The sequence below is a fragment of the Haliotis rufescens genome, unplaced genomic scaffold, assembly GCF_023055435.1.
Source record: "Haliotis rufescens isolate VD_foot unplaced genomic scaffold, xgHalRufe1.0.p SCAF_6, whole genome shotgun sequence".
NCBI classification, from domain to species: Eukaryota; Metazoa; Mollusca; class Gastropoda; order Lepetellida; family Haliotidae; genus Haliotis; species Haliotis rufescens.
In genome coordinates, this window is record NW_025964334.1 from 14,584,250 (window position 1) to 14,611,362 (window position 27,113).

The 27,113-nt window shown below is 41.3% G+C and overlaps 1 protein-coding gene across 1 annotated transcript; it reads left to right on the top strand.

Moving 5' to 3' along the window:
- The first annotated feature begins 72 nt into the window (after positions 1-72).
- LOC124135437 (interferon-induced protein 44-like) lies at positions 73-11,633 on the top strand. The gene is made up of 7 exons (XM_048386638.1): positions 73-115; positions 2,684-2,750; positions 3,526-3,558; positions 4,344-4,553; positions 6,346-6,489; positions 8,973-9,141; positions 9,692-11,633. The coding sequence occupies exons 2-7, from the start codon at positions 2,712-2,714 to the stop codon at positions 10,015-10,017; spliced, it is 921 nt and encodes a 306-aa protein (XP_048242595.1). The 5' UTR covers positions 73-115; positions 2,684-2,711; the 3' UTR covers positions 10,018-11,633.
- Positions 11,634-27,113: the final 15,480 nt, after the last annotated feature.

Here is a 27,113-nt window from a genome sequence, read left to right on the forward strand (position 1 = left end):
ATGCTCTTCAGTAATCATTATATTTAAAACATGTCATGATACGTTATCTTAGTTAGTAACATATCACATTCGCAAACAGTAGCGATTTCACACACGTAACTACATCCCTCTCAAGGTAATTTTGTCTTCGTTTCAGATTTTCAATTGCGAATGTATTTGACGTTGTGTTGTGTAAGCAGTGTCATGATGCTTGTTGGTGTTATTGTTTAATAATGTCCATACCAACAACATATTGTCATTATATGGCCGTAACATCGATAGCTTCGGCTTGCGAACAGTGTGATGGATTAGAAGATAAACAAGCCATCTGTGTTTTCAATTTAGCGATCTCGAACGTCAAATATTTTTGGACAAGAATACGAAAATGTACGAGCAAGGATCCTACCACACCTAGACCCACACCAGCCACACACATACACCCTCCACCCACCCACTCCACACACACACATACACCCTCCACCCACCCACTCCACACACACACATACACACTCCACCCACCCACTAAACCCACCCTCCAAACACGCCACCCACACGCCACACACCCACCCACACACACACACACTCCACACACATACTCCACGCACACACTCCACACACACACTCCACACACACACACACACACACTCCACACACATACTCCACGCACACACTCCACACACACACTCCACACACACACACACACATACTCCACACACATACTCCACGCACACACTCCACACACATACACCCTCCACCCAACCACTCCACCCACCCACTCCACCCACCCTCCAAACACGCCACCCACAGACACACAAACTCCACACACACACTCCACACACATACACACTCCACACACACACACACACACACACACACACACACACACACACACACACACACACACACACACACACACACACACAATCCACACACATACTCCACACACACACACACACACACACACACACACAATCCACACACATACTCCACGCACAGACTCCACACACATACACCCTCCACCCACCCACTCCTCCCACCCTCCAAACACGCCACCCACACACACCCACACTCCACACACATACTCCACGCACACGCTCCACGCACACACTCCACACACATACACACACTCCACACTCCACACACACTCCACACACATACTCCACGCACACACTCCACACACACACACACACACTCCACACACACACACACACACACACACACACACACACGCACGCACGCACGCACGCACGCACGCACGCACGCACGCACGCACGCACGCACGCACGCACGCACGCACGCACGCACACACACACACACACACACACGCGCCCTCACAGACAAACACCCTCCACACGCGTATTCGGACTTCTGTAATCGAATGTAGATTTTACGAGTACCATGCCACTGAAGATTTTTTTATTCTTTGATATCTCAAAGTTCACAAGTCATTTCACATTAAAAAAAGTTGCTTGTGAATATCTCGATCTATAGAATTCCTCGACATCGACGCATATAACTATATCTGATTAGACCTGGATGCATTTCATATAGGAGCATTATCAAAATATATTTTTTTGGGTGACGATTTTGACGTTCTGGACCTTAACCTCCACTGGTTTGATGATACGATATCTACACAAGTAGGGGTGGAGAGATAGACTGTAAGTAGTTCTGAATATGTATCACAGACACTAAGGGAATATTTTCAACATAATACATTACATTCAACAGAAATGTTCCGCGAGTTTTTAATCATTTCGACAACCTGTCATCCCAACAATGGACGTAGGATGAGGGGAAATGGGGTTTAACGTCGCGTCCAAGATTATTGCTCTTATATAGCGACGTGCGTGCGTGTACTTGTACTAGTCAGGACTGATGCCGATTTATAGTGCTCGCACACTGAGATACCATGCTGGAGTTTAACAGGAATACCCCACTCAGACACAGTATACTGACTCCGAGCCGACCAGTTCTTATTTTAGTCCCTTAATGCCGAGCGCCATACAGGGTAACAACAAATACCACATTTTAACGTCTTTTGGTTTCGAACCCCGGACCTTCCTCTCTACCACTAGACCACGAAGCCGGTCCCCAACAATGGAAGATGTCATATGCAACATGTTACGAAGTAATTAACTCTATGTCTTTGTAGAGGGGGGTGGTCGGGTAGCCTAGTGGTTAAAGCGTTCGCTCGTCACACCGAAGACCCGGGTTCGAATCCCGACATTGGTACAATGAGTGAAGCCCATTTCTGGTGTCCCCAACCGTGATATTGCTGGAATATTGCTAAAAGCGGCGTAAAATCAAACTCACTCACTCACTCACTCTTTGTAGAGGTTTTAATGCCTTTAAAAAAATCACTATGTATACGTACCCAATATTTTGAACCAGTAGGAACATAAGTAATTAATACTGAAGTAGATTAGATACATGTTATTTAAATCAGCGCGTCTCCAAATTAATTCGGGGCGGTCGGGTAGCCTAGTGGTTAAAGCGTTGGCTCGTCACGCCGAAGACCCGGGTTCGATTCCCGACATGGGTACAATGTGTGAAGCCCATTTCTGGTGTCCCACGCCGTGATATTGCTGGAATATTGCTAAAAGCGGCGTAAAACCATACTCACTCACTCACTCACTCCAAATTAATTCATTGCTTGCAAGCTACTGGCAGATGTGTCATTCCCCCATTTCTACCTTCACAGGACCAGACTTAAGGTCTTGGCGTACAACATGGCAAAACGATTGTCTGCGAAGTTCTCAAGGAATCCGGTAGGTTTCTCTCATTTACTGTTACATTGAGTGATTTGGTTTATCGCCGCTTTTACCAATATTCCAGGTATACCACAGTGTGATGCATAATGTGTGAGGAACGCCCGAAGTGATATAGGTCGCATGATCACATATTTTCCACTTTGGTGAAACCCGTGACACGGGTATGGTGCTGACAAACCTAGAAACATAATCAGGGCACCGGCTTCGAACGCTCAATCATTGGTTTCGGGCGTGACCAAGGGACGCAACTCTGCGTATTGCGCCGTCTTAGACGATTGACCTTGCCCTGAGATCACAGTAAGGGTTCTGACATTCCTAAGGGACGTAACTCTTAACAGCGGCGCCTCAGACGACTGGGACTCCCATGTCCCCCTAGACATTATTTTCTTTGCATTACAGGGGGCGCGGCTGGCCCAGTCGTCTCAGGCGCCGCGATTCGCTGTGCAGAGTTGCGTCCCTTGGGCACGCCAGAAACCAATGATTGTGGGTTCGAATCCCTGTTCGCCCCGATTATGTTTCTAGGTTTGTCAGCACCATACCCGTGCTCGTGGGTTTCACCGAAGTGGTAAACGTCTGAGACCTGCATCACTTCGGGCTTTCCTCCCACATTAAGCTGACACGCCGTGATATAACTGTAATACTGTTAAAAGCGGCGTTAAACCCAACTCACTGACTCACTCTTTACATTACATACTTGTTTGTGATAGTACTGGTACAAAGTGGTAGAAAACAATTAACGATACACCCAGTGACACATAAATATTGTTTGTAGGACTGGAGGGGACATCCGCCTTTTACGGAAGAGGTAAATATGTATTGAATATTAACAAATATGTATTTTTCAAATACCATTGCGTAATGCTCTTCTAACATATCAACCACTTGCATTTGCACACATTCATATACGTGGTGCGATGTGTATGTTTAGCTTCCCTTGCACATCCTGCTGGCGCTTGGGTCGTTGTTAATAATATCAATCACTGGATTTTCTGGTCCCGATTATTATGTTTGTTTGTTTGTTTGCTTGTGTGTTGTTTAACGCCGCAATACTTTGACATCATGAGCATCGACCCACGGAATTGGGATACAATGACTTGTACCAACCAAGTAAGCGAGCCTGACCACCCGATCCCGTTAGTCGCCTCTTACGACAAGTACAGTCGCCTTTTACGGCAAGCATGGGTTGCTGAAGACCTATTCTATCCCGGACACGTGCTATTAGGAATATTGCAAGTTTCACGCAAGTATAATCATTTGAAAACATATCACCTATATTCTGCACTTTATCTGCGCCACTGTCTATGTTATGGTACCCAAGGGTTAAGATAGAAAAAGCTGAAACAAGAGCGAATCATATGAACAAAAGGGACTTCTTCCATTTTTTCCTTGTACATTATATGCGTCGCTATATGGCTGAAATAATGCCGATGCGACGTTAGCTTATAACTCACTAACTTATATGATATGCGACATGACTTCATCCGGCAGAGGGAGTATACATGTAGGTTGATTTTCTTACCCGGAATCCCCAAGATCTATATCAATGGTGCTTAGGTAGGTTAGCTTTGCTCAGTGTTTCGTTTGTTTCAGACACGTCATGAACTATTGGAGTACGTGACATCATGGAGACCAAGTGAGCTCGTACAAAAAACATATGGACAAAAGGCTATTCGGTTGCTGATTTTCGGCCCATCAGGTCACGGGAAGTCCTCCTTCATCTCAAGCATTAAGTCGTGTCTTGATGGAGAGATTGGGCAGGGGGCTGTTGTTGGAGAGGGGATGGCACAAGTCAGCCGACAGGTACTTACCAATGGGCGATCTATTTGCAATTAATCGTTCACCTTTTATTAGCTACGTCACTGCTGGGCCTGCGGATCAACTCGTAAGAAAAGTATGCCAGTACTGACCTAAATCTTACATGGGATTTGTTTGTTTATTTGTTTGTTGTCACTCTGGCACAGCTACTGCGTTTTGTGTAGGGACATATATGTCGAAATGGCATCCAGGGGTTAACGCCGCACTAAGCAATATTCCAGCTATATGACGGCGGTCTGTAAATTATCGAGTCTGGACCAGACAATCCAGTGACTGACATCATGAGCATCGATCCACGCAATTGGGATACGATGACATGCATCAACTAAGTCAGCAAGCCTGACCACCCGATCCCGTTAGTCGCCTTTTACGACAAGCATAGTCGCCTTTTACGGCAAACATGGGTTGCTGAAGACCTTTCCTACCCCGAGTCTTCAAGGGTTGCATTGTAGTATGTTTAGTGTTCGCTACCGCAACAGACAGATGTGAGGACATCCCATTACTGGTCACGTCAGAACGACCGTTTGGGAACTTTGACCCAACAGTGAAATGACTAGCATGAATTTGACATTAGCCATTCAGAAAAGAAGCGTTCTCTCTGTTTATGGGACCAGTTTTAAACTGACGAATTCCATTCCAGATTATGAAGTGAAAAATTTCGATTCAAAATTTGAAAACTGAGAAAAAAGAAAATTCTAATAGAAAGAGGAGGTGGTATAATATTCCTGAAAATATGCCGTTCAAATTTCAGCCCGTGGGGATTCCGGGAAAATATATACGTTCCCAGCAACCTATGCTATGCTTGTCGTAGGAGGCGATTTTACAGATCGGGTGGTGAGTTGATCGCAGATAGATGCTCATGATGTCGATCACTGGATTGTCTAATTGAATTTGGAACCGAACGCGCAGCGTGAGGTTTCAAATGTTAAATTTAGCGCGGTTAAATCTACAGGTAACCTAGCTCTACATTGAAAACACAATATGTTTATCTCCATTCTTCCATGACTAAACAAAACGCGAACTCTTTGGTGCCAGCAAATATACTGAGTGAAGCGGCATGGGTTGAGTTCAGTGTTTTGAGTGGGTTATCGATCTGAATTACGGAATCACCGAACAAAATATGGTGCTGTATATCCTCAAGCAGTTTGTTAACACCGTAATACTTCACTCGAACATATGACAGGCATTGAAAGCATATAACTTAGTAAGCTAACATGTGGTGGGCATCCCTAAAGAAAACAAAGCAAGCTTTTCAAGGCTTTCGCTCTACATTGCACGTCACCATTATGACGTCATATCGCTCATTGTGACGCAAAAAATATGACGTCACAGTCGTATATAGAAAAGCGCCAAAATTCCAAGCTCTCTGTTGTCTCCAAAACGTAAACACATTCCCTTTGTTGATTTCTGTCGTGTTTTTCTGCACGAAATGTATTGCCACACATCCTTTGAATATTGTAGTAACCGCATCTGTTCATTTTGTAACCTGTAATTGTAGATATAATTATTGAAATATGTCTACCGACAATGCCTGAAAATAGTACTATTCTATGAATATTAGCTTCGACGGTGATGCGGCCGTCAAACCAGCTGTTTTAATCAGAGGGGGTTTATTGTGATTTAATAGCCTCTGATTGACCAATCAGAATCGAGTAAATTCCAAATTCATGGTAGAATAGTGGCTAGTATGAGGTTAAATAACAAAGAAAACTTAACTCATGCTTAATGTAAACGAACGATTTGTCACAAACTGATAGCAGTTTCTATCACGCTTCAGTACAACGAACATCCGATGATATACAAGGGGGAAGACCTACCGTTCGTGTTGTGTGACTCCCGGGGCCTGCACGAGGAAGGAGGAGGCGCTGGGATTGATGGGATCCGGATGATTATTACTGGACAATTTCAACAAGGAGAAATTGTAGGCTGTTGCAACATTTTAGTTCCATTTTTTGCACGTCCTCAATACAAGTATATCTGAGATGTTAATATAGCATTATTATCTATATAGTTGCTGTAAACCTTTACATAAATGATGGGGGAGTGACAGCCTAGTGGTTACGTTGGGGCCACATTCTGAAGGCACGGGTTCGCATGTGTCTTAAATGAAACAGAAGAGGGGTGGTTGAAGTGTGCTGAGCCTAACTACGAAGGATGTATGGTATAGTCTTAACAGTTTTCATGTATTCAAAGTATACGAAAGTTTCCAGGCTGCATTTGAACCAAATACACACCCAGACAGCGTATTTTTTCATCAAATATTTTCAAATAGTTTATTCGGATAAGATAAACCTTTGCACATGGACAGGTGGGATAACTGTTATTCTATCTCAATACAATATTCATGATACACGATATGATACTGATTTCTTTTCAAATAGATAGAGGTTATCATGCGTGTGTGTTTGGGGATGGTAAATATCCTGCATTAGGAATAAATACTTTGTCAAAGGGAAGCTACTCTAATCCTAGTCTATGAGACGTCATGGCCATGGTCAGACGTTGTTGACAGTCGGTCTGTCCTGTCATAACGTTAAGAAGTGTAGTCAGATGTACACACAGCGACAAAACGAAACAAGGTAACAATTCAAACATATTTCGGCCAAATCCAACTTTTTTAATTTGTGGAGAAAGGTTCAAGCCGCAGAGGTCTACAAGCACAGATATGGCTACTGATCCCGCTTGGCTAGGCCTCGTGCCCTCGCTAAATTGTGTCGAAATTTATATCTCCAAAGTTGCCAAAACTAGCCTTACACAGTCACAAGTCACAGTTAGACACTGATTTTCAGTATATTAGACTTCTTTTGATAATGAAAGCAATTATCTCTGTAGTTTATCCAGATTCCCGATGGTTAATTCTGACTCGATCGCCGAATGACGAGGGCGACGCAATGTTTCTTTATAAACAGTGAAAGTAGTCCCTACTTGACCTTTGATATTTGCATCTCTATCCGCATCTGACCCCAACGGATATCATTTTTATCCGTTGGCTTTATCCTGCCGAGAAACCTACCCATTAAATGATAAACAGCAATATTTTTAATTAGCTTTTCATTTTTTGTTGCTACTAGTTGATTATTTTTTGCCCGTGATGGATACTTGTAATAGTAGCTTGGGATGTAGAGGGTTATTCCAAAAGCCTTCCATGTGGACATGGTATCAACTTTAGGGAACGATACTCCTTTCCTTGTCACTGTTGTACGATTGGCAGTGGAGATTTAAGAGGGAAAGAGAGAAGATCCCGAATTAGGAAGACCTTCAACTGCCACAATTAAGGAAAATGTTGTAAAAAATATGATAGGAACATGTGGATGATCGACGACTCAAAACATGAAAGAGTTGAGAACATTCTGAAGAATGAACTGGAAATGACAAAGGTTACAACACTCTGGGTTCCAAGGCTTTTCATTCCTGATCAGAACCACCCTAGATTGTATTGTGATAATATACATCGTTTGAAAGCAGACTGATATTATGCGATTTGTAACTATGGACGAGTCTTGGGTTCATCTCTATCAACCAGAGACTACACTAACGGCAAGGTGATGGCTTCGGTTTTATGGGATTCCAAAGGACTCCAACTGGTGGACTACCTCCCCAAAAGGTCCGACCTGATCAGAAACACCCCAGATTGTATTGTGATAATTTACGTCGTTCGAAAGCAGACTGATATTGTGCGATTTGTGACCATGGACGAGTCTTGGGTTCATCTCTATCAGCCAGAGACCACACTAACGGCAAGGTGATGGCTTCGGTTTTATGGGATTCCAAAGGAGTTCCACTGGTGGACTGCCTCCCCAAAAGGTCAGACCATCAATGGCCAACATTACACAAATAAGCTCAGGACACTTAGTGAGAATGTCAAGACTCTTCGTCGTGGAAACTCACTTAAAGATGTGTTTGTTTCCACCAGGTCATTGCACGTGTCAGTTGTCGCCATCGTTGCGATGCAAGGCTGTGGGTTTCAATTCACTAAACGCCCTCCGTGTTCACCAGATTTGGCACCGTGAGATTTCCAATACGTGGCAAGCATTATGCAAATGAGGATGGCATTTCTGCTGTAGAGGACTTTTTACATCTCCAGAACGAAACCTTCTACAAAGGTGGATCCAGGCAGCATCGTTGACAAAAGTGTGTGGACCTCGCAGGGGAATATGTTGAAAATAATTAGCAACCTACTTCATCGTAGTTAGGCTCAGAGCCGTTCAACCGTCCCTGTAATACATTAATATTCTCTCATTGTAATCTAAATAATGAATAATCATTATACGTCATTTAGCTGAAATATTGCTCAGAACGGCGTAAGACAACGCACAAACAAACAAATACGTTCCAAGTGATACCTCCTATGCTTAAAAACCTCGGACGTGGTTCCGATTAATGGTGTGTTGTTTTTTCTTCAAGATGCCAACCCACGAGGAAATGATAATTGACCCAGTAATGCCTTTCAAAGCTACGGATCTTCCCTTGGGGATAATCTTTGTTGTTGATGCAACAAAGTCAGACATGCTCTGGTCAAAACTTTCATTCAGATTGTATCTAGAAAAGATCATCGATTTCCTCAATGACAATGGTAAGAATCAACATTATGGAAACAAATATATCATTCACTGGGTGAACAAGAAACACCTCATGATTACCACCACTTTATCGTAATGTCCACGATACGGAACACATCAGTACGAGTTTATGAACTGGTGACACAATGTCATACAGCGCTGCATTTCGCTGTGTGTACTGACGCTGCCAGAATTGGTACAATCCAAGAATCACGGTTACAATTCTTGGTCTGGCAAAGCCATACCAGTGATAATTGGTTTTACGAAACAATAGCAAGTGTCTGTGATAGTATTAACTGCTGTCTTTTCCGTGATGCAAGTACACCCAATCTCAAATTTTAAAAACTTCAATACCAGTCTTGTTCCATTTTTTGCAAGAAGAGAAGAGTAACACTAACTAATAAGGATGCCTAACAAAAAATCCTTTTCTTAATTTCAGAGAATTCCCCGATGCGTTGTTATGACACACACTGATGCTGTGGTTACATCTGACTTAAAGAGAAGAGAAACACAATTTTGAAACTAATATTGATGGTCTAACAAAAATCCTTTTCTTAATTTCAGAAATTCCCCGATGCGTTGTTATGACACACACTGATGCTGTGGTTTCATCTGACTTGAAGACGACGTTCTCGAATAAGCTACTCGAAAGTGCAGCCGTTTCAGCCGGAAACCTTTTCCGTGTACCTAAGAATAATGTGTACCCTGTTAAATGTTACACAGAAGAAACGGGGACAAAAAAGAAGGTTGACATCTTGCTGTTATGTGCCTTAAAGGGCATACTGATTGCTGCTAGGCATAGGGCGGAGTTCATAGCGAGATTAAATACGCGATCACAAATACGAGACCACGGGTTCGAGCCTCGAGGCAGACGTGCTTCTTATATTTAAATACAGATATAATCCACATTGGAGCCAGGACATAGGTGAAACTATTTTCGGTAATTCTCACTGAGCTTTATGTTTGGTTTCTTGCTGATCGTCCAGTTCGGTCCAGTTGTTTTATTGTTTGCGACGACCCGCATAGCAGCATGTCGTCATATCAAGGCATTTTCGCAAATGACTAATTATATACTAAACATACGCCATGCATTGTACATGGCGTCACAAATGATTTACGTGACGTTCCAACAATAATCTCACGGAGCCAATACCCCATTTGAGAAACCCATCGTTTTCTACATCACTCAGACAATGACAGTGGGTAATATATACAAAATAAACATACTCGTGGATTCTAATTCCGGATTATCTAAGTCCCTCGACAATGCTCGGAATTTGCAAAATACATTCACTTTAGGAGTCAGAAAAGGGGGAATGTATCAAACCAAAACAAAACGTTCAACATTATCAACAGCCAAAAGCAATTATCCCCCAAAACTAGTCCTAAATATGATTCAGTTGCTTAATTGTTTTCTAAGTGCGGTGATCAACGCTGTCGTACTTGAAGTAACATAATTAAAGGATGTTCTGTGCAAAATATGCATTATGATAAAAAAAAAATGTCATTGACGTTATTTGCAGTGGTGGTAATGAAAAGTATATCGGGAAAACGGAACTGAAATTAAACAAGCGAAACAATCTGTTCCGCTCGCAGATAAAATAGTCACCTCACGGAACTATTCCACTTAAAAACATGTAGATAAAATGGAAGAGACCATTTTTATGTTTTCCTGTTCACAATTATGATGATAAACCACATTACCACAAAAAGAACAGCATGTAATCCATTAATATGCGCCAAAAGTAAGTGTAAAGTCAAACATTCACTATTCCGTTGTACCTTGTATTGTGACGACACAGTCCAACTACTCTGATGTCATGAGATTACTAAGCAACGTCCTTTTGTCTGTTTTTCAGCTTACACAATGTGTATTGTTCTAGAGTCGTTTCTGCTTCAAGTTCTCAACATTTTCCATACATTGTGTTTGATAGTTTTCTGTGATTAAGTTGGATCTGACAGTCAGAAGTACAAATATATACATGATATTGTTTTATCCATGACGTAGATTCATAAACAAAACGTTCAGAAAGTAGCTATGTCAATCACGCCTTAGTTCTGTCATAACATTGTTCTAGGGTTAATAGTTATGTCAACGAAAGACGTTCGTTGCAACAATATAGTGACGTCATAAGAATAGTTTATGAGAACACAAAGTTCTCACAAACTATAAGCTTTTTAAAGTAAAAGTAGACATGAAGAATATAAATAACATTGTGATGAATTTATGTGCTGCAGCTGTTGTTCGATATTTTACTGCAGAGGTTGTGCGTACATTGCATTGACATAAATTAAAATACAGTTTGTAAATTATGTAACCAGTCCTGTGTAAGTCACATGTATATATAAACATGTATGTATAAAATGGTTGCTGAGTAATGTTTTTTTAATTTTGGTTACCATGTTTCATTAAATTGTTACTGTGTTACTGTTTTATTGATTCGAGCGAACGTGTGAGAGCGAGGCGTGTAAAAGTCACGTTTCAGAAAATAAAATTTCCCTCTGACATGTTTCATTGATATCCTCAGGGACACTAGGGAAGGATGCAAGTATGGTAAAAAAGTAAGTTTTTTGTATTAGCATCTATGATCTCCCCGTCGGGAGGCCGTGGTACGGTACATGTAAGTCACCAGCAAAGTATGCTGTCCGTAGGCTCAGACTCGTTTGGTTGTACCTCATCGCACCCCCTTAGCGTGTGGGGCTGCTCATGATATCAATCACTGGTTCGTCCAGACTCAATTATTTTGTGGCCGTCGCCTGAAAGCTAGAATATTGGTGCGTCCGGTGTTAAACAACAAGCAAACATGTCGATGTTTAATCGATCATCCCGTGCTTCTCCAAACTAATTATCAATCTTGAAACTGCAACCAAAGTATGAATATCGGTATGATGTTTCTGGCTTATTAAAAGAGGGTTCATAGAGCCTTTTGGTCTCACACAGAAGGAATTTCGTTGTAGTGATTTTGTTGTTGTGGATATTACAGAAAGTCATAGAAGTATATTCACAATAATGTTGATTGAATTGAGCAAATTGTTTCACATTGACAAGTAAAAGGGGGTAACATAGCAATATTGTGGGCAGACAAGAAGATGACTTCTACGAAACAGGTAAAAATCCTTCCAATATCGTTGGAAAGATGTGTATCAATGAGAAAGGGAATTATGTTGAAAAAATAAATTGAATGTCTTTATTTGTCTGTTGTTTAACGCCGAACTCAGCAATATTCCAGCTATATGACGGCGGTCTGTAAATAATCAAGTCTGGACCAGACAATCCAGTGATTAATATCATGAGCATCGATCCACGCAATTGGGATCGATGACATGGATCAACCAAGTCAGCGAGCCTTACCACCCGATCCCGTTATTCGCCTTTTACGACAAGCATAGTCGCCTTTTATGGCAAGCATGGGTTGCTGAAGACTTATTCTATCCCGGATCTTCTTGAGTCGAGTCTTTCTTTGTGAGGCTCAACCACCTTTCATATATTGATTGGAAAAGAGCCACAGTAAATTGTATCACTATTGTGTTTGGAAGGGAAACACGTGTGTATACCGAGACTGTTTTGCAATGTAGATAAATATACATGTAATATGATTTTCATTCGGTGTCCTATTTAGTTGATGCAAAGTTTCTTTATTGAAACCGGAATTAAACATTGTCCTACAACAAATATATTATCCCTTAGTTCTAGTTGTTCGGGTATGAGTTTCATCAAAATACAGGAGGCGTGAAGTAATTGATTTTTTCTGAATTTTTCTGACGTGATATATCGCTCTCTTGTTGTGTCTAAGAATATATTGTTTTACCCAGTTCTGTCTATAAATGTTGCAATGGTATTGCCGTCATGCTAGCTTCTGACAGACATTTTCAAACATTTTAATTTGGTTTCGTGTAGCTGTTGTCACTTCATCGTTGATGATCAAAGTCAGCTAAACAATAGAAAAACAATGACCCATAGTATTGACCAAATATAGGTAGCACTGTTATATCATGTACACGGTTGGTTCAGTTTCCCTCATTGATAGGAAAATCAGAATTAGTCGACACAACGAAGTCCATGTTGTCTCTCCGTCGTAGATTTATTTAAGTTAAGTTTGTTGTTTTACGCCGCACTCAGCAATATTCCAGTTATATGACGGCGGTCTGTAAATAGTCGAGTCTGGACGAGACAATACAGTGATTAATATCATGAGCATCGATCCACGCAATTGGGATCGATGACATGCTTCAACCAAGTCAGCGAGCCTGACTAGCCGATCCCGTTTGTCGCCTTTTACGACAAGCATAGTCGCTTTTTACGACAATCATGATTTGCTGAAGATCTATTAAGAGTTCCCTGAACACTACTGTGCATTTAGTCGGTTCCTTCCTGTAATTACATGTAGATTATAAATCATAACAGGAGGTATTGATGTAACAATAGCACTGAAGAGTCGTTTTCTCGTATGTAGCGCTTCTGAAAAGAAGCGGACATAAAATTCACACTATATACCTTGCTTTGAATAATAAATTGAAGGTACGTCTACGTCCACTGTGGAAACTGTCAGCCATGCATGCTGTAATTTTATTTTCATTTACAAACATTATGTAGAGTAATTACACTACGAAACTAGTACTAGATTCATAGATTAAGATCACACTTCCTTTCACTTCCATGGAGGTTTCGTTGCTATATCCACCAATTCGATGGCCTGAACATCTATTATACCATTCTTGGAGCAAAGCCTGCAGAGACCTATGATCGTGGGTTCGAATCCCAGCTCGCCCTGACTCTATTTCTAGCGCTGTGTGGGGTAAGTGGTTTGTTTATTAGGTGATAAAGTGTTTTGGAGTGTATTTGGTTACAAACTTTACTTTGTTTTTTTATTTATTTGTTTTCCAATGCCGCTTCTCCAACTATTAATAACGATCTTTAAATAATAGAGTCTGTGTCTGGCAAGTCGGTTGTTGGTGTTGTGAGCAACGATCCACTTCCACGTGGGTTCGGGATCCGCATTAAACCGAGCCTGACACCCATTGAGTCGCCCCTTACGTCAAGTCGTCAAAGGCCCCGCAATTCGCTGTACAGAGTTACGTCCCTAGGGCACGCCCGAAAACTAATAAGCGTCATAAGAATCCCGATTCGCCCCGATCAATTTTCTAGGTTTGTCAGCACCATACCCGTGTCCGTTGGTGTCACCAAAGCCATAAATGTCTGAGACCTGCATCACTTTGGACTTTCCTCCGACATTAAGCTGATCCGCCGTGGTATAATTGTAATACTGTTCAAAGCGGCGTTAAATCCAACTCAATCACTCTTACGACAAACGCACGTAAATGGACACCAATCCATACCCGGAATCACCACGGTGAACAGACAACTCTCAAGGTACGTCTGTTATGTTATGGTGAAAGATTTTTGAAAATGTCAGATCAAACTATGTTTATGGTCTCTGTTTGGATGAAGAAGCATTTGTCTCTGTTCGGATGAAGAAGCATTTGTCACTGTTAAGATGTTAATACCATACCTGAGTATTCCCTGTTTTGCCGTTCTTTCCCGACAAAGAGCTTTGGAGATAGTGAAGTCACTTCCAAGCGAAGGTTAAATGCCTTCATGTAATAGGTGAGGTGAAATGGGGTTTAACGTCGCGTCCAAGATTATTGCACCTATATAGCGACGTGCATGTACTTGTGTGCGTTTGTGTGGCTGCTTGTACTAGTCCGGACTGATGCCGATTTATAGTGCTAGCTCATTGAGATACCATGCCGCAGTTTAACATGAATACCCCACTCAGACCCAGTATACTGACTCCGAGCCGACCAGTCCTTGTTTTAGCCCCTTAATGCCGAGCGCCAGACAGGGTAACAACAAGTACCATCTTTTAACGTCTTTTGGTATGACGCGGCCGGGATCGAACCCCGTACCTTCCGCTCTCCGGGCGGACGCTCTACCACTTCACCACGGAGGCGGTCCCTCTAATAGGTACGGTGTATTTACTATAACAGAATGGGGACAGTGTGCCATGAGTGATTGACGCTGTGCCAACACGTGCACTGAGAACAGTCACTCATTGTGGGGACAACGTATATTATTATTGTCATAACACAGTGAATTTGTTTTTGGTCAACGCGATTTGTTGCAAAGATTGTGAAGAAATGTACACATTTTATAGATAGTATAATAATAGGTGTTCGTGTGTAGTACGTAATTGTAATATGTTTCTGTGTGTAACAATGTTCTTGTATATGGTGCCTAACGATAGGTATGTTGCCTTTTATAAGGAAGGGGTAGCCTAGTGGTTAAAGAGTTCGCTCGTCAGGCCGAAGACCAGGGTTAGATTCCCCAAATGGGTACAATGTGTGAAGCCCATTTCTGGTGTTCCCCGTCGTGATATTGCTGGAATGTTGGTAAAAGCGGCGAAAAACCATATTCATTCACTCATTTACTCATTTTTTACAAGGAATACTGGATTCTTATTCGCCAAGCAATTTATTTGCCCCTATGATTGTTAGCCCTGTAACGGCCAGTGGAATGACTCATAGGCAATGAAAGGGCTAAAGCTGTTGTAAGAAAATTGTCAAAACTATATTACTATCGAGCTTATACTTTGTTTATATTCATTTAGAGATAAAATGTTGTATTTGTCTGATAAAATATACTCGATATTTCACTTCAGTGATATAACGCTTTTCGAGGAAACCACTTTCAGGCTGCATATATACACCATGGTTGTCAGAGTAAGATATGAAGGATCACTGAAAAAAAACCATAATGAATTCAACCTATGTCTTTTCTTATGATAATAACATATTTTTTCATGTTTTTTTAGAGTTGATATTTTTACTCGTGGGAAGCTGCGCAGCTAATAAAAAAATACTTTCGTCACTCGATGAGATAAACGTGTTATTTGACAAGAAAAGCCAAATACACCCTATGTAGTCTGTCAAAGATTGCAGCTGTTACACTAGTGAGTGAGGAAGGGCTGCGCTTGTCAAAATGTGTGAAAGCGAGTTGCCTCCCTTGCCCCACTGACGTTTGCCAACAAACACATGTTACTGTCACAGTTTTGTCAAACACGCTGTGAAACAACACTTAACCTGGTAACATCAGGTTGAGTTAACAACGTTTTTGCTACTTATTATGTTATTGCAGTAATCCCATACCACGGCGGTGGCACATATGTCGGGGCATCATCACAGGGGGTAGAGGTTTTAATTTAGTCCTCAAGGGTGTCCTAATAAAAAACAGTAGCCAGGAGGTGTAACGTCGCGAGATATTGCGAGACAGGTGTTCCAGGAATGGGATTTATGGACTGTCCATGTAAGAATGAACTCGGACAATTTTGAGCGAACACTTTAAGTAATTGGCTACACCGTCGCTGAAAGGAAAGATTTACCATTCATAGTACCAGTGGCGGCAGTGATAGCAACATCGTCGCCATCTTTTGAGACTGTACCGTCATCAATTAAGTTATCATAATCTCAATAAGCATATTAATAATAAATGTTTCAGCTGATAGTTTAGAAGAGAAATTCACTGCATTCAGAGTCAAGAGCATTAATTATAACATAAAACACGGCCGTTAGTCTACAATGTATTCATAAAAAAATATTGTAAAGTAAATAAAAACTGAAAATGGCCAATAAAACATATACTGGAATTTTAATCTAAAATATCAAAGCGCCATACACCAACAACATTCCACAAACAAAGAAAGCATAAAATATTTTGGTATATCATAAAATACAGCGACCTTCACATTTTTCATAGGACGAGCCATAACGTGTTTGAAGCCGGTTTAACTGCCGGAGAAAGACAAGTGAAATTCACAGTGAAGCGAGTGAAGCAAGAATACATTATATTACATGTGCTGATAGTGTTAGTGGGAGACATCTCGCATGTTCAGTGAAGCCAGGTTAAACAGCATGACGTGAATGCCCACAGCCAGTTTTATTATTCGCTGCCTGCAAAACCGCACGTCGCCCTTCCACGGATGACTGATCAAACTTACTCGTGTCACAATCAGGAAATGATGTTGCGGTTTGATTGGGCGTCTGATGTCTAAATATGACCCACCCCAACGGGTCGTCACGTACCACATAGCAAAGTCCGTCATGATGGGTACAGGTGTGGTTTCACACCAAACTGTTCATATATAATAACCAGAAATGGGAAGCACGACTTTACACGACATGTTATTGTACAAACATTTTCAACTCTGTTAATGTAATATGCGGGTTTTCTTTTTAATGATATGAAACTTCAAGGCCAGAGAAAAATCTTTCTCGATTCCACTGGGCGTAGAAGGCAAACAGCGATGGAAATCTAGTGTTTAAATCCATCTCTGACACAGTCAAATGCCATTCTTCACTTGATGTTGAAATCACTGACGTTCGGGACATATTGGCGAGTGAAAGGAAAGATACAGAGATAATATTTATGTTTGAGTGAGAGAGAAACATTATGTATGATGGGTGACAGATGATATACATGGGAAGTGAGATAGTGATCGAATATATATGTGAGATAGAGGAGAGAGAGAGAGAGAGAGAGAGAGAGAGAGAGAGAGAGAGAGAGAGGGGGAGAGAGAGGGGAGAGGGAGGGTTAAGGGAGAGAGAGGGAGAGAGAGGGGAGAGAGAGGAGAGAGAGAGGGGAGGTGAGGGAGAGAGAGGGAGGAGATAGAGGAGAGGGAGAGGTGAGGGAGAGAGAGAGGGGAGAGAGGAGGGGAGAGAGAGGAGTGGGGGAGGTGAGGGAGAGAGAGAGAGAGAGGAGAGGGAGGGAGAGAGAGAGAGAGGTGAGGGAGAGAGATGTAATATATTATGAGAGATATAATTTATATATAATGAGAAAGAGAGAGATTTATATAGATGATCGGTGAGACAGATAGATAATCTATTTTATGAGATAGCGTCTGTGATAAGTGAGAGATACATACTAAGTGTTATGAGTGAGATAGACAGATAAAATTATATATACAATATTATATATATAAAGCGCGATAGAGAGATACTATATATGATGGGGAGACAGAGATATACTATATATGATAAGTAAGATAGAGAGATGATATATATGATGAGCGAGAAAGAGAGATAATATTTGTGGTGGGTGAGATATAGAGCAATTACACTCTTCAAAAAAAGAAACGCACAGGTAGTATGTGGTTCATTGAGCCTGACTACATAGAAAAAACGGTATATAAATTGGATATATGTTATTAGAAAATGTTGGTGGCCTGATATTCGAAAGACGGTGCGTCAGGACGCAGCCATTATCAATTTGCAATGGAATAAACGGTAGTGTTTTCACACTTGTTAAAAAAGTCATGGAGGAAAACAGTGAGGCAAAATGGGTGTGGGGTGTGGGTGGGGTGTGTGTGTGTGTGTGGTTGGGGGGGGGGGGGGGGGGGTGTCATATCATACCACACGAGATCTTACTTGGTTGTGGTTCAGGAAGTTTGACAGCAAATCGCTACAAATTCTTCAACCTCACCTTCTTCAGATCATTGACAAGACAACGCTCCACCGCACACATCTCGTTTCACGGTAGACTACCTTCATAATGCCAACATCACCGCTTGCCCTGGCCGTCGAGATCTCCAGATCTTAACCCAATAGAACACCTCTTGGATGAACTCGATCGACGTGTATGTCAACGTCAGAACACGCGTTTCAAGCAGAATGGCGCAGAATTCCGCAGAGTTCGTACACTTATCCAGTTTGTGCCTAGGAGATGCAGTGCCGTGATTGCTGCCCGGGGCGGTCACACGAGTTCTGCGCAACCTTGTGGCCTTATGTGACATGACGATAAACAGTTTCCATTGCCTTTGTACAACGACAACATGTCACTATCGAGCTCTAAAATTTCATATTTGTATTTATGATATTAAATTAAATATATCGACTTTATTAGGTACAATACATTTACTAAAAATATCTACCTCTGCGTTTCTTTTTTTGAAGAGTATATATATGATGTGTGAGATAGAGAGGTAATATATATGATGGGTGAGAAAAGATGAGTAAGTGAGAAAGAAGGTGGGAGAAAATGATCAGAGATTGATGAAATGGAGAGAAAACACAATGATATTGACGGAGTTCCATTATAAATTAATACTTTCTTTCTTAATAATTGATTTGCCTTTGCATGTGTTTGTTACGGGTGCCACTGGTGGCGCAGGATACGCTCGCTTTTTCGCGAACACCTGGTATCATTACTAAGGGATAGTGATTCATAAACACATGCTCATGATATAGTCGGAATTGATCAATCGACTCTGCTTTATGCAGAGAATTCCATTGGATATGGAAAGGGTTTTATCGCTATATTTATTGAAGAGATTTGTTTGGTTTCACGTTTCTGGGGAAAGTGTTGATAAACAAAATATATTCTGTCTGTAACACAAATCTCATGAAATTCTTGCGAGCTTCGAATCCCTTGTCAATGCTTTTCTCCATTCCCTTGAAGTCCTTTATCCTTTGCTTCACTTTATAATTATGTTTTGTAAATGGTGTTTGTTTTCCCTGTAATGTTTAAATCCTAATTCTTATTGATGAAGGGGTCGAAGATCTAGCACGTTGCATACAACAGTGTTAACGTTAGTGACGCCGCATATCCTCGCGACATCCGTTGGACGTTGACAGCCCCTGCAAATCAGTAAGAAACGGAAACACACAGTAAAACATAGGATGCCATTTCTTCCTTGTGTACAAGAAGTAGCACATCGATGAATGTGTATCACGACTGTCTATGAATAAAACAATGACTACAACAGAGTGACTACACACCTACGTGTCTGATAGGTCAATACATCTGTAATAAAGTGTTTGTATTGACTACCTGCATATCGACCCCGAAGTACATGCATGTTGTTATGTATTGTCACACGCACGCAGGCACAAGGCTAGTTTTGTTTATTTGTTTGTTTGTTGTTCAACCCCGCACTCAGCAATATTCCAGCTATATGATGGCGGTCTGTAAATAATCGAGCCTGGACCAGACAATCCAGCGATTGACATCATGAGCATCGATCCACGAAATTGGGATCCGATGACATGCATTGTCGCTTTTTGGACAAGGCCAGTATTACGTTTGTAAATGGTATTTCACCATATACAAACATCCATTGTATTATATTACATGGTCTGACCCGTGACGATCCGGGGTAGAATAGGTCTTCAGCAACCCATGCTTGCCGTAAAAGGCGACTTTGCTTGTCGTAAGAGGTGAATAACGGGATCGGGCGGTCAGGCTCGCTGACTTGGTTGAAGCATGTCATCGATCCCAATGGCGTGGATCGATGCTCATGGTATTAATCAATGGATTGTCTGGTCCAGACTCGATTATTTACAGGCCGACGTCATATAGCTGGAATATTGCTGAGTGCGGCGTTAAACAACAAACCATCCAACCAACCAACATGGTCAAAGTTGCCATGGTAATTCCGCATCCGCGTACAGTATTAAACAACGTCAACCGTTGGTTCGGACGAGACACCACCAAACCCAGAGAAACAATAGGTTGAGTGTAAAAAATGACTGTAAGTGAAGACAATGACAGGTGAAACACCAAAATCAAAGAGCACAAAACTTCAATCATCACGCCAGACAGTAAATCAGCCGCCTCGGACCATATCAGCAACTGCCCCAATCACAACATCAATTGAGAAAGCATCTAAAACCACTCAAACAACCTCAATGACTTCACGACAAGAAAGCAGCTCAGACTCGCCCACAAGCCTTCTATCAACAGAGATCTAGGAGATCATCCGCTTACTTAGAACTCACCACGCACTTGTTTTTTCCTACCATCCCACCGAGTAATTTAATGTGGTATAATTTGCTTCCTGTTTAATTGGCTTCATCATCATTTGTTCATCATGTAGTTATATATGTATGTATGTGTGTATTTGTGTGTGATGTGTGTGTTCGCATCATGATATTTGCAACAGTAGGTACAGTTAATCTAACTTTATTATTTTATGTACAGTGAACGCTTATTAATTGTTAAATGCCCTTTGAAAAAAGAGGTGTTTAAATGGGCTTTGCCTGTTCACAAATCCCATTCATTTTTTGGGAAATAAATATTGTTTAAATAATATACATGTATTGCTGGACAATGCTACAAGGATCTAACCGAACTATAACAAGTGAGTTGAGTGAGTGAGTGAGTATGGTTTTACGCCTCTTTTATCAATATTCCAGCAATATCGGAGGGGATTCAGAACTGGTCTTTACACATTGTACCCATGTGGGAATCGAACCCGGGTTTTCGGTCTGACGAGCGAACACTTTAACCATTAGGCTACCCCACCAACCTACAGTATAATAAAGAAATTGTTATCCATAAACTTTTTGTCTACTTTGTCAAAGATAAACTTTATATGTAGCCCTCAATGTATAATGACTGCAATAAATAATGTTTGTGAATTTGAATGTGAACATAAACATACGCATTAGACGTAGCAGTAAAACTTATCAAATTCCCCTTCCTCGTCTGTATATGTGTAAGGCTAGCATGTTGAAATAGTGCGGTTATCCCGACATGTTGCAATCTGTCTATGAACAGTTTAACGTCTATTGAATATGACTACACCTAAAGCACCTCTTAACAAATGTAATAGTCGAGATATTCAATCACCGTGTATGGTATAAACGAAAATACGTTTCATTATCAGATTAACGGTATGAATATATTTTGACTATTGAAGGTTAAAGAGCGGTGTCTCATGCTACCAAAATGCCCTCCAACCCCTCCCCACCCCCATCCCCCAACCATCCCTACCACCGCCCATATCACATTCCCCCCCCCCCCCCCCCCCCCCAACAAATACATTTTGTAACCAGTCTAAGTGGTCACTTTGAGATCATTCGACACAGTATTCGATATATGCGCTGCATAGACTCGTGACTGGTATGTTTAGCATCTTGCAGCATAACGTATGATCGTTATGGTGTAGTCAGGCGATGTGTTAGTCAGCAAATACCGTTTCCTCTCTAATAGTCGCTCGCTGTGTTTCAGAAATGTCAAGGCGTTTATTTCAGACCGTACGTGTGAGATTATTCATTCGGTTTCTAAGTAAGGATGCTTTACCGTCTTACTACTACATTTTAGAGACCCGGTTCTGTTCTTGAAATTGGTTTTGACCAGGAGTCAGTTGTAGGGCCATTGTCTATTGGAGGTCCGTCGTCTTTTCGACTGCCTCCGTGGCATAGTGATAGAGCGCCAGCCCGGAGAGCGCTAGGTCCGGGGATCGATCTCCGGCCGCGTCAAATCAAAAGACATTTAAAGGATGGTACTTGTTGTTACCCTGCCTGGCGCTCGGCATTAAGGTGCTTAAACAAGGGTACCGTTTCGGAGTCAGTCTACTGAGTCTGAGTGTGGTATTCAGGTTAAACTGCGGCATGGTATCTCAATGGGCTAGTACTATATAAAATCGGCATTAGTCAGGACTAGTATCCTGTTGAGGTCCGGCTTTACTTCAGGCACGTTTTGTTCCGCCATCTGTTGGGTGACCGGTTCCTATTGACCGATATATGTTGAGGTGTGTTGCTTGTTTCGGTTCTGTGTCTTGTGTGTACAATGTATTTCAGGTTAGGCATCTAGTCGAGGTCCGGTATCCACTTTAGGTCCGACGTCTATTCTAGCCCCTGCATCCTTTCTAGGTCCGGTGTCTCTTGGAGTTCCGTCGTCTTCTGATACTCGATGTCAATTGGAGGTTCGGCGTCCGTTATAAGTCTTGTGCCGGACGATTTTTGGGACAAGGGTATCCCAGTCGTCTAAGGGTCCACAATTAGCTGTGCAGAGCTGCGTCCCTTGCGCACGCCAGAACCCTGTGATTGTGAGTTCGAATCCCGGTCCGACCCTGTTATGTTTCTAGGGTTGGCAGCATCATACCCGTACTCTTGGGTTCCACAGAGTAGTGGACTAAGTAGTAAACGTCTGAGACCTGCATCACTTCATCTGATGAAGTTCGTTCTCGGGGGTCGGCTTCTCGGGCAGTGATAGAAGTGAAGAGAGTGCAGCTAAGACAGGTCAACATTAAGCTGACACGCGGTGACATAACTGGAATACTGTTAAATACAGCGTTAAACCAAACCCACTCATCTCTGCGCCTTTTTGAGGAAATTCGGTATTGGTAAAGCAATTAAGGAAGTATATTCTCTGGTACATTTCAACACCCACCGGTGTCCAATGAAAAGACTTGACATCGGAAAGGGGTCAACAAAAGTCTCAAGGTTATCTTGGGCGAACTAAATTTAGTTCCCACGTGGTTTCGATGTGTGGTTGGAAAGACAAGGACAAAGAGGTCGGAGACGGACTGCGCACAACGATTCACACCTACAAATCCATTGAGTGCTTCGTGCTTACCGATTTACAACAACTGGGGACGCGGGGGCGGATTAGAATATTCTGTGCAATCAATACACATAGAATTGTATGTACGTGCAATTTATTTCAGGAGTCGCATGCTGATATTTAATCTATTCGTAATGGAAGGTGTCACAAGCACGAATTAAACGACCCAAGGCAAGTCTCAGCTTTACGATTTTGTGAAAATCGTAAACTGTTAATCAGTGGCTTATATTTAGTACTAATTACAGTAAACTACGGTTATAACGAACTCAAAGGGACCACTAATTTTAGTTCGTTATAACCGTAGTTCGTTATAAGCATATATACAACATAACTACAGCAAATGTTAGGGACAAAAAAGTAAGTTCGTTATATCCGTCAGTTCGTTATAAGCGTGTTCGTTATAACCGTACTTTACTGTAATCACATGTATTAGCTTATATCGATTAGCCGTGTATTGTATTTATTTGTGACGGGATGCTTATAAGTTGGATATAACTAATCATTCATGACTAGTCGTTTGTAACTAATCAGTTACTAGCCATTCCTGATTGGTAACTCGTAACTATTCACTAGCAACTAGTAAGATACATATTAATGATCACCTCAACTTCTTGCTATTCGTGGTGTCCACCGCCGTGATATTGCTGGACATGAGATAACACTTCCTTAGTAAAGTACAGATTCTTGTTTGCCTTACTCTGACAGTGTGGGTTCGAATCCCAGATGGGAATTAACCGCCAAAAGTACTAGAATCTGTACTTTATGTAGAAAGTGTTATCCCAAATATGACATTTGATACATTTGACAATTTTCTTCATGGCAATATGTGTTCATGATTGAATATTGCTTAAAGCGGTGTAAAACCATACTCACTCACTCACTCTTGTTATACCACTACTCGCTATACAACTATAAAAAGAGGAATAATAATTTGTGTTTTGTGTTTTGTGTTCGCGACGCCAATGTCGGAACTTAGAAAACCCTCGTCTCCTTGGATTTATCATGAGGGTTTCAACTTCGTGACTGCTCGATGCTCATGATGTCAATCACTGACCGTCATATCCGCCGTCATATACCTGGATTATTGCTGAGTGCGGCGTTAAACATTAAACAAACAAAACAAAAAACTTCGTAACTGAATGGGATAAACGCCGCTTTGAACTGTATTTTTGTCAGTTGGGGAGTCTCAGCTTCATCATGGAGGTGATCCTACGTGAGCCATGGCTTGACGTTGATCACTGTGACAAATGAGTGAGGGAGTATGGCTTTACGCCGTTTTTACAATATCCCGCTATGTTACCGCCGGACGCCTGACACGGGCTACATATCATGCCCATGTGAGGAATCGACCCCGGTCTTTCGGCGCGATGAACACTATTAACCACTGGGCTATCCCACCGCGCCTGAAACCAAGGAACACGGTTAACGATGACATCGCAATGATCATAATAAGGTGTACCTGGAATTCGAACCCAAGCGCAGTGGATCCTGGTAGGACAAAGGGACGCAACTGTGACCAGCAAGTTTTGCGCGCCCTGGACCATGAATAGTACCGTACGTTCGTACTCATGATTCGTCATGAAGGCATGTGGTCATTTCTTCAGTTATTGAAGCCAACTCGTCGAAAGCGTCACAGGGCGATCGGTAGTCTTGTGGTTAAAGCGTTTGCTCACCACGCCGAATGCCCCGGTTCGATTCCTCATATGAGTAAAATGTGTGAAGCCCATTTCTGGTGTCTTCCGCCGTGATATTGCAGGAATATTGCTCAATACGGCATAAAATCATACTCACTCACTCTAATTCGTTACTGCCGCCTTTAGGTGCGCCATGCCTCAATCCTCGTGGGTAAGAATCAAGATTCGCAGCACCATATCCGTGTCAGTACGTTTCACCAAGGTGCTAAATGTCTAATACATGCATCCTGTTTGCATTTATATTGCAGTGTTATAATCATCTGTATTGTCAATGTTAAAAAAACCATTTTCGTGTCAAGCTCAATTTCAAAGCCAAATGATTGCAGTTATCATATAATAGAATATATATTAGGTAGTCACTATGCATTTCATTCTGAAATTCCACAAATGCTTTATTATGGTGTCCGTTCACTGGTTTATCCTCAGCTCAATCTGTCACTTGGGGAAACTGACAAAGATGTATGTGTACTCTGTTTCTTAGTTTACAATGTTGACATATGACTGCGTTGTTAACAATGACGCTGGTAAATAACCGTTATCAAGACGCCGTTCTCATGGGCCGTCTGGAGAGCGCTGTTTAAATATGTGTAAACCGAATTGGAGTGTGCGTTTCACCGGATGAAACTGTTGTGAAATTGAATTATAAAATGAATGGGTGTGTGTGTCGCAATCTAGTTGTTTGCAAAACGCTGTTAAATTTATTTCAAAGCCAAACGTTATCTTGCCTTTTCACTGCGCATCATGTTGAAAATAAATGCATTTATTCAGATCTAAATTTATTTAATGCAATTATGCATCTTTCACTACATACATTTTTATGTTTGTTTTAAAATTCAATTCAATTAACTTTTTTACAAAGGTTTGTAGGTCAGCGGTCCATATCACACGGTGTTACACTAGAGAGAGAGAGAGAGTTTGTTCTAAATTTATTTAATGCAATTATGCATCTTTCACTACATACATTTTTATGTTTGTTTTAAAATTCAATTCAATTAACTTTTTTACAAAGGTTTGTAGGTCAGCGGTCCATATCACATGGTGTTACACTAGAGAGAGAGAGTTTGTTCTATCACAGCTCTTCGTTGTTGTGTACCCTTGTATACACACATTGCACGATTTGTAAAAAACGGCTTCGTTTATTATATTACATATATGTATTGAGACACTGACAAAAAATGTTGATGACGTATAACAGTTCCTGATGAATTGATACATATCAAACATGGATAAAATGGTACTAAGATATATAAATTCTGAAATAAATGTAAAAATGTTACCGACAGATTGATGTTCCTTACTATAACAAAAACCATTGGGGTAATGCTAATGCTTAATCCAAGATATTCACTTGAACTTTTCATAATATGCAGATAGATAACAATAACAAATTATAACATTCATTGATATATCGTTTTTCAGGAATATTTATATAATATATATATTCTTCCCTTACGATATACCTTGGAGTTGAGAATTTTCCGCGTAAGATTGCCAATAAAAGAATCGTCTCAACTTCTTTATAATTATCTAACCCCCATATTTCGTAATCGTACAACGAATTAGGACAAATTATTGTACCAACATTGTGAGTGAGTGTGGCTTTTCGCCGCTTTTAGCAATATTCCATCATGGCGGGGGACACAGAAATGGGCTTCACACATCTTACCCATGTGGGGAATCGAACCAGGACTCTCTGCGTGACGAGCGAACGCTTTAACCATGAGGCTACCCCACCGACCCTCAAACATTTTGAAACATGTGTCCTTTTGTAGAGGTTGAGTTGATAACAATGTCATAAATAAAACACACATAACCTTGTTTGCTTACAACGTGGCATTTAAAACATGCTTTATTCATGATAATGATTTAGAAACTAATATTCCAAGGTACGAATAAAACACATAAGTGTATCTGTGTGTCACGATAAAACCATTTTTCTGACCTTCATCCT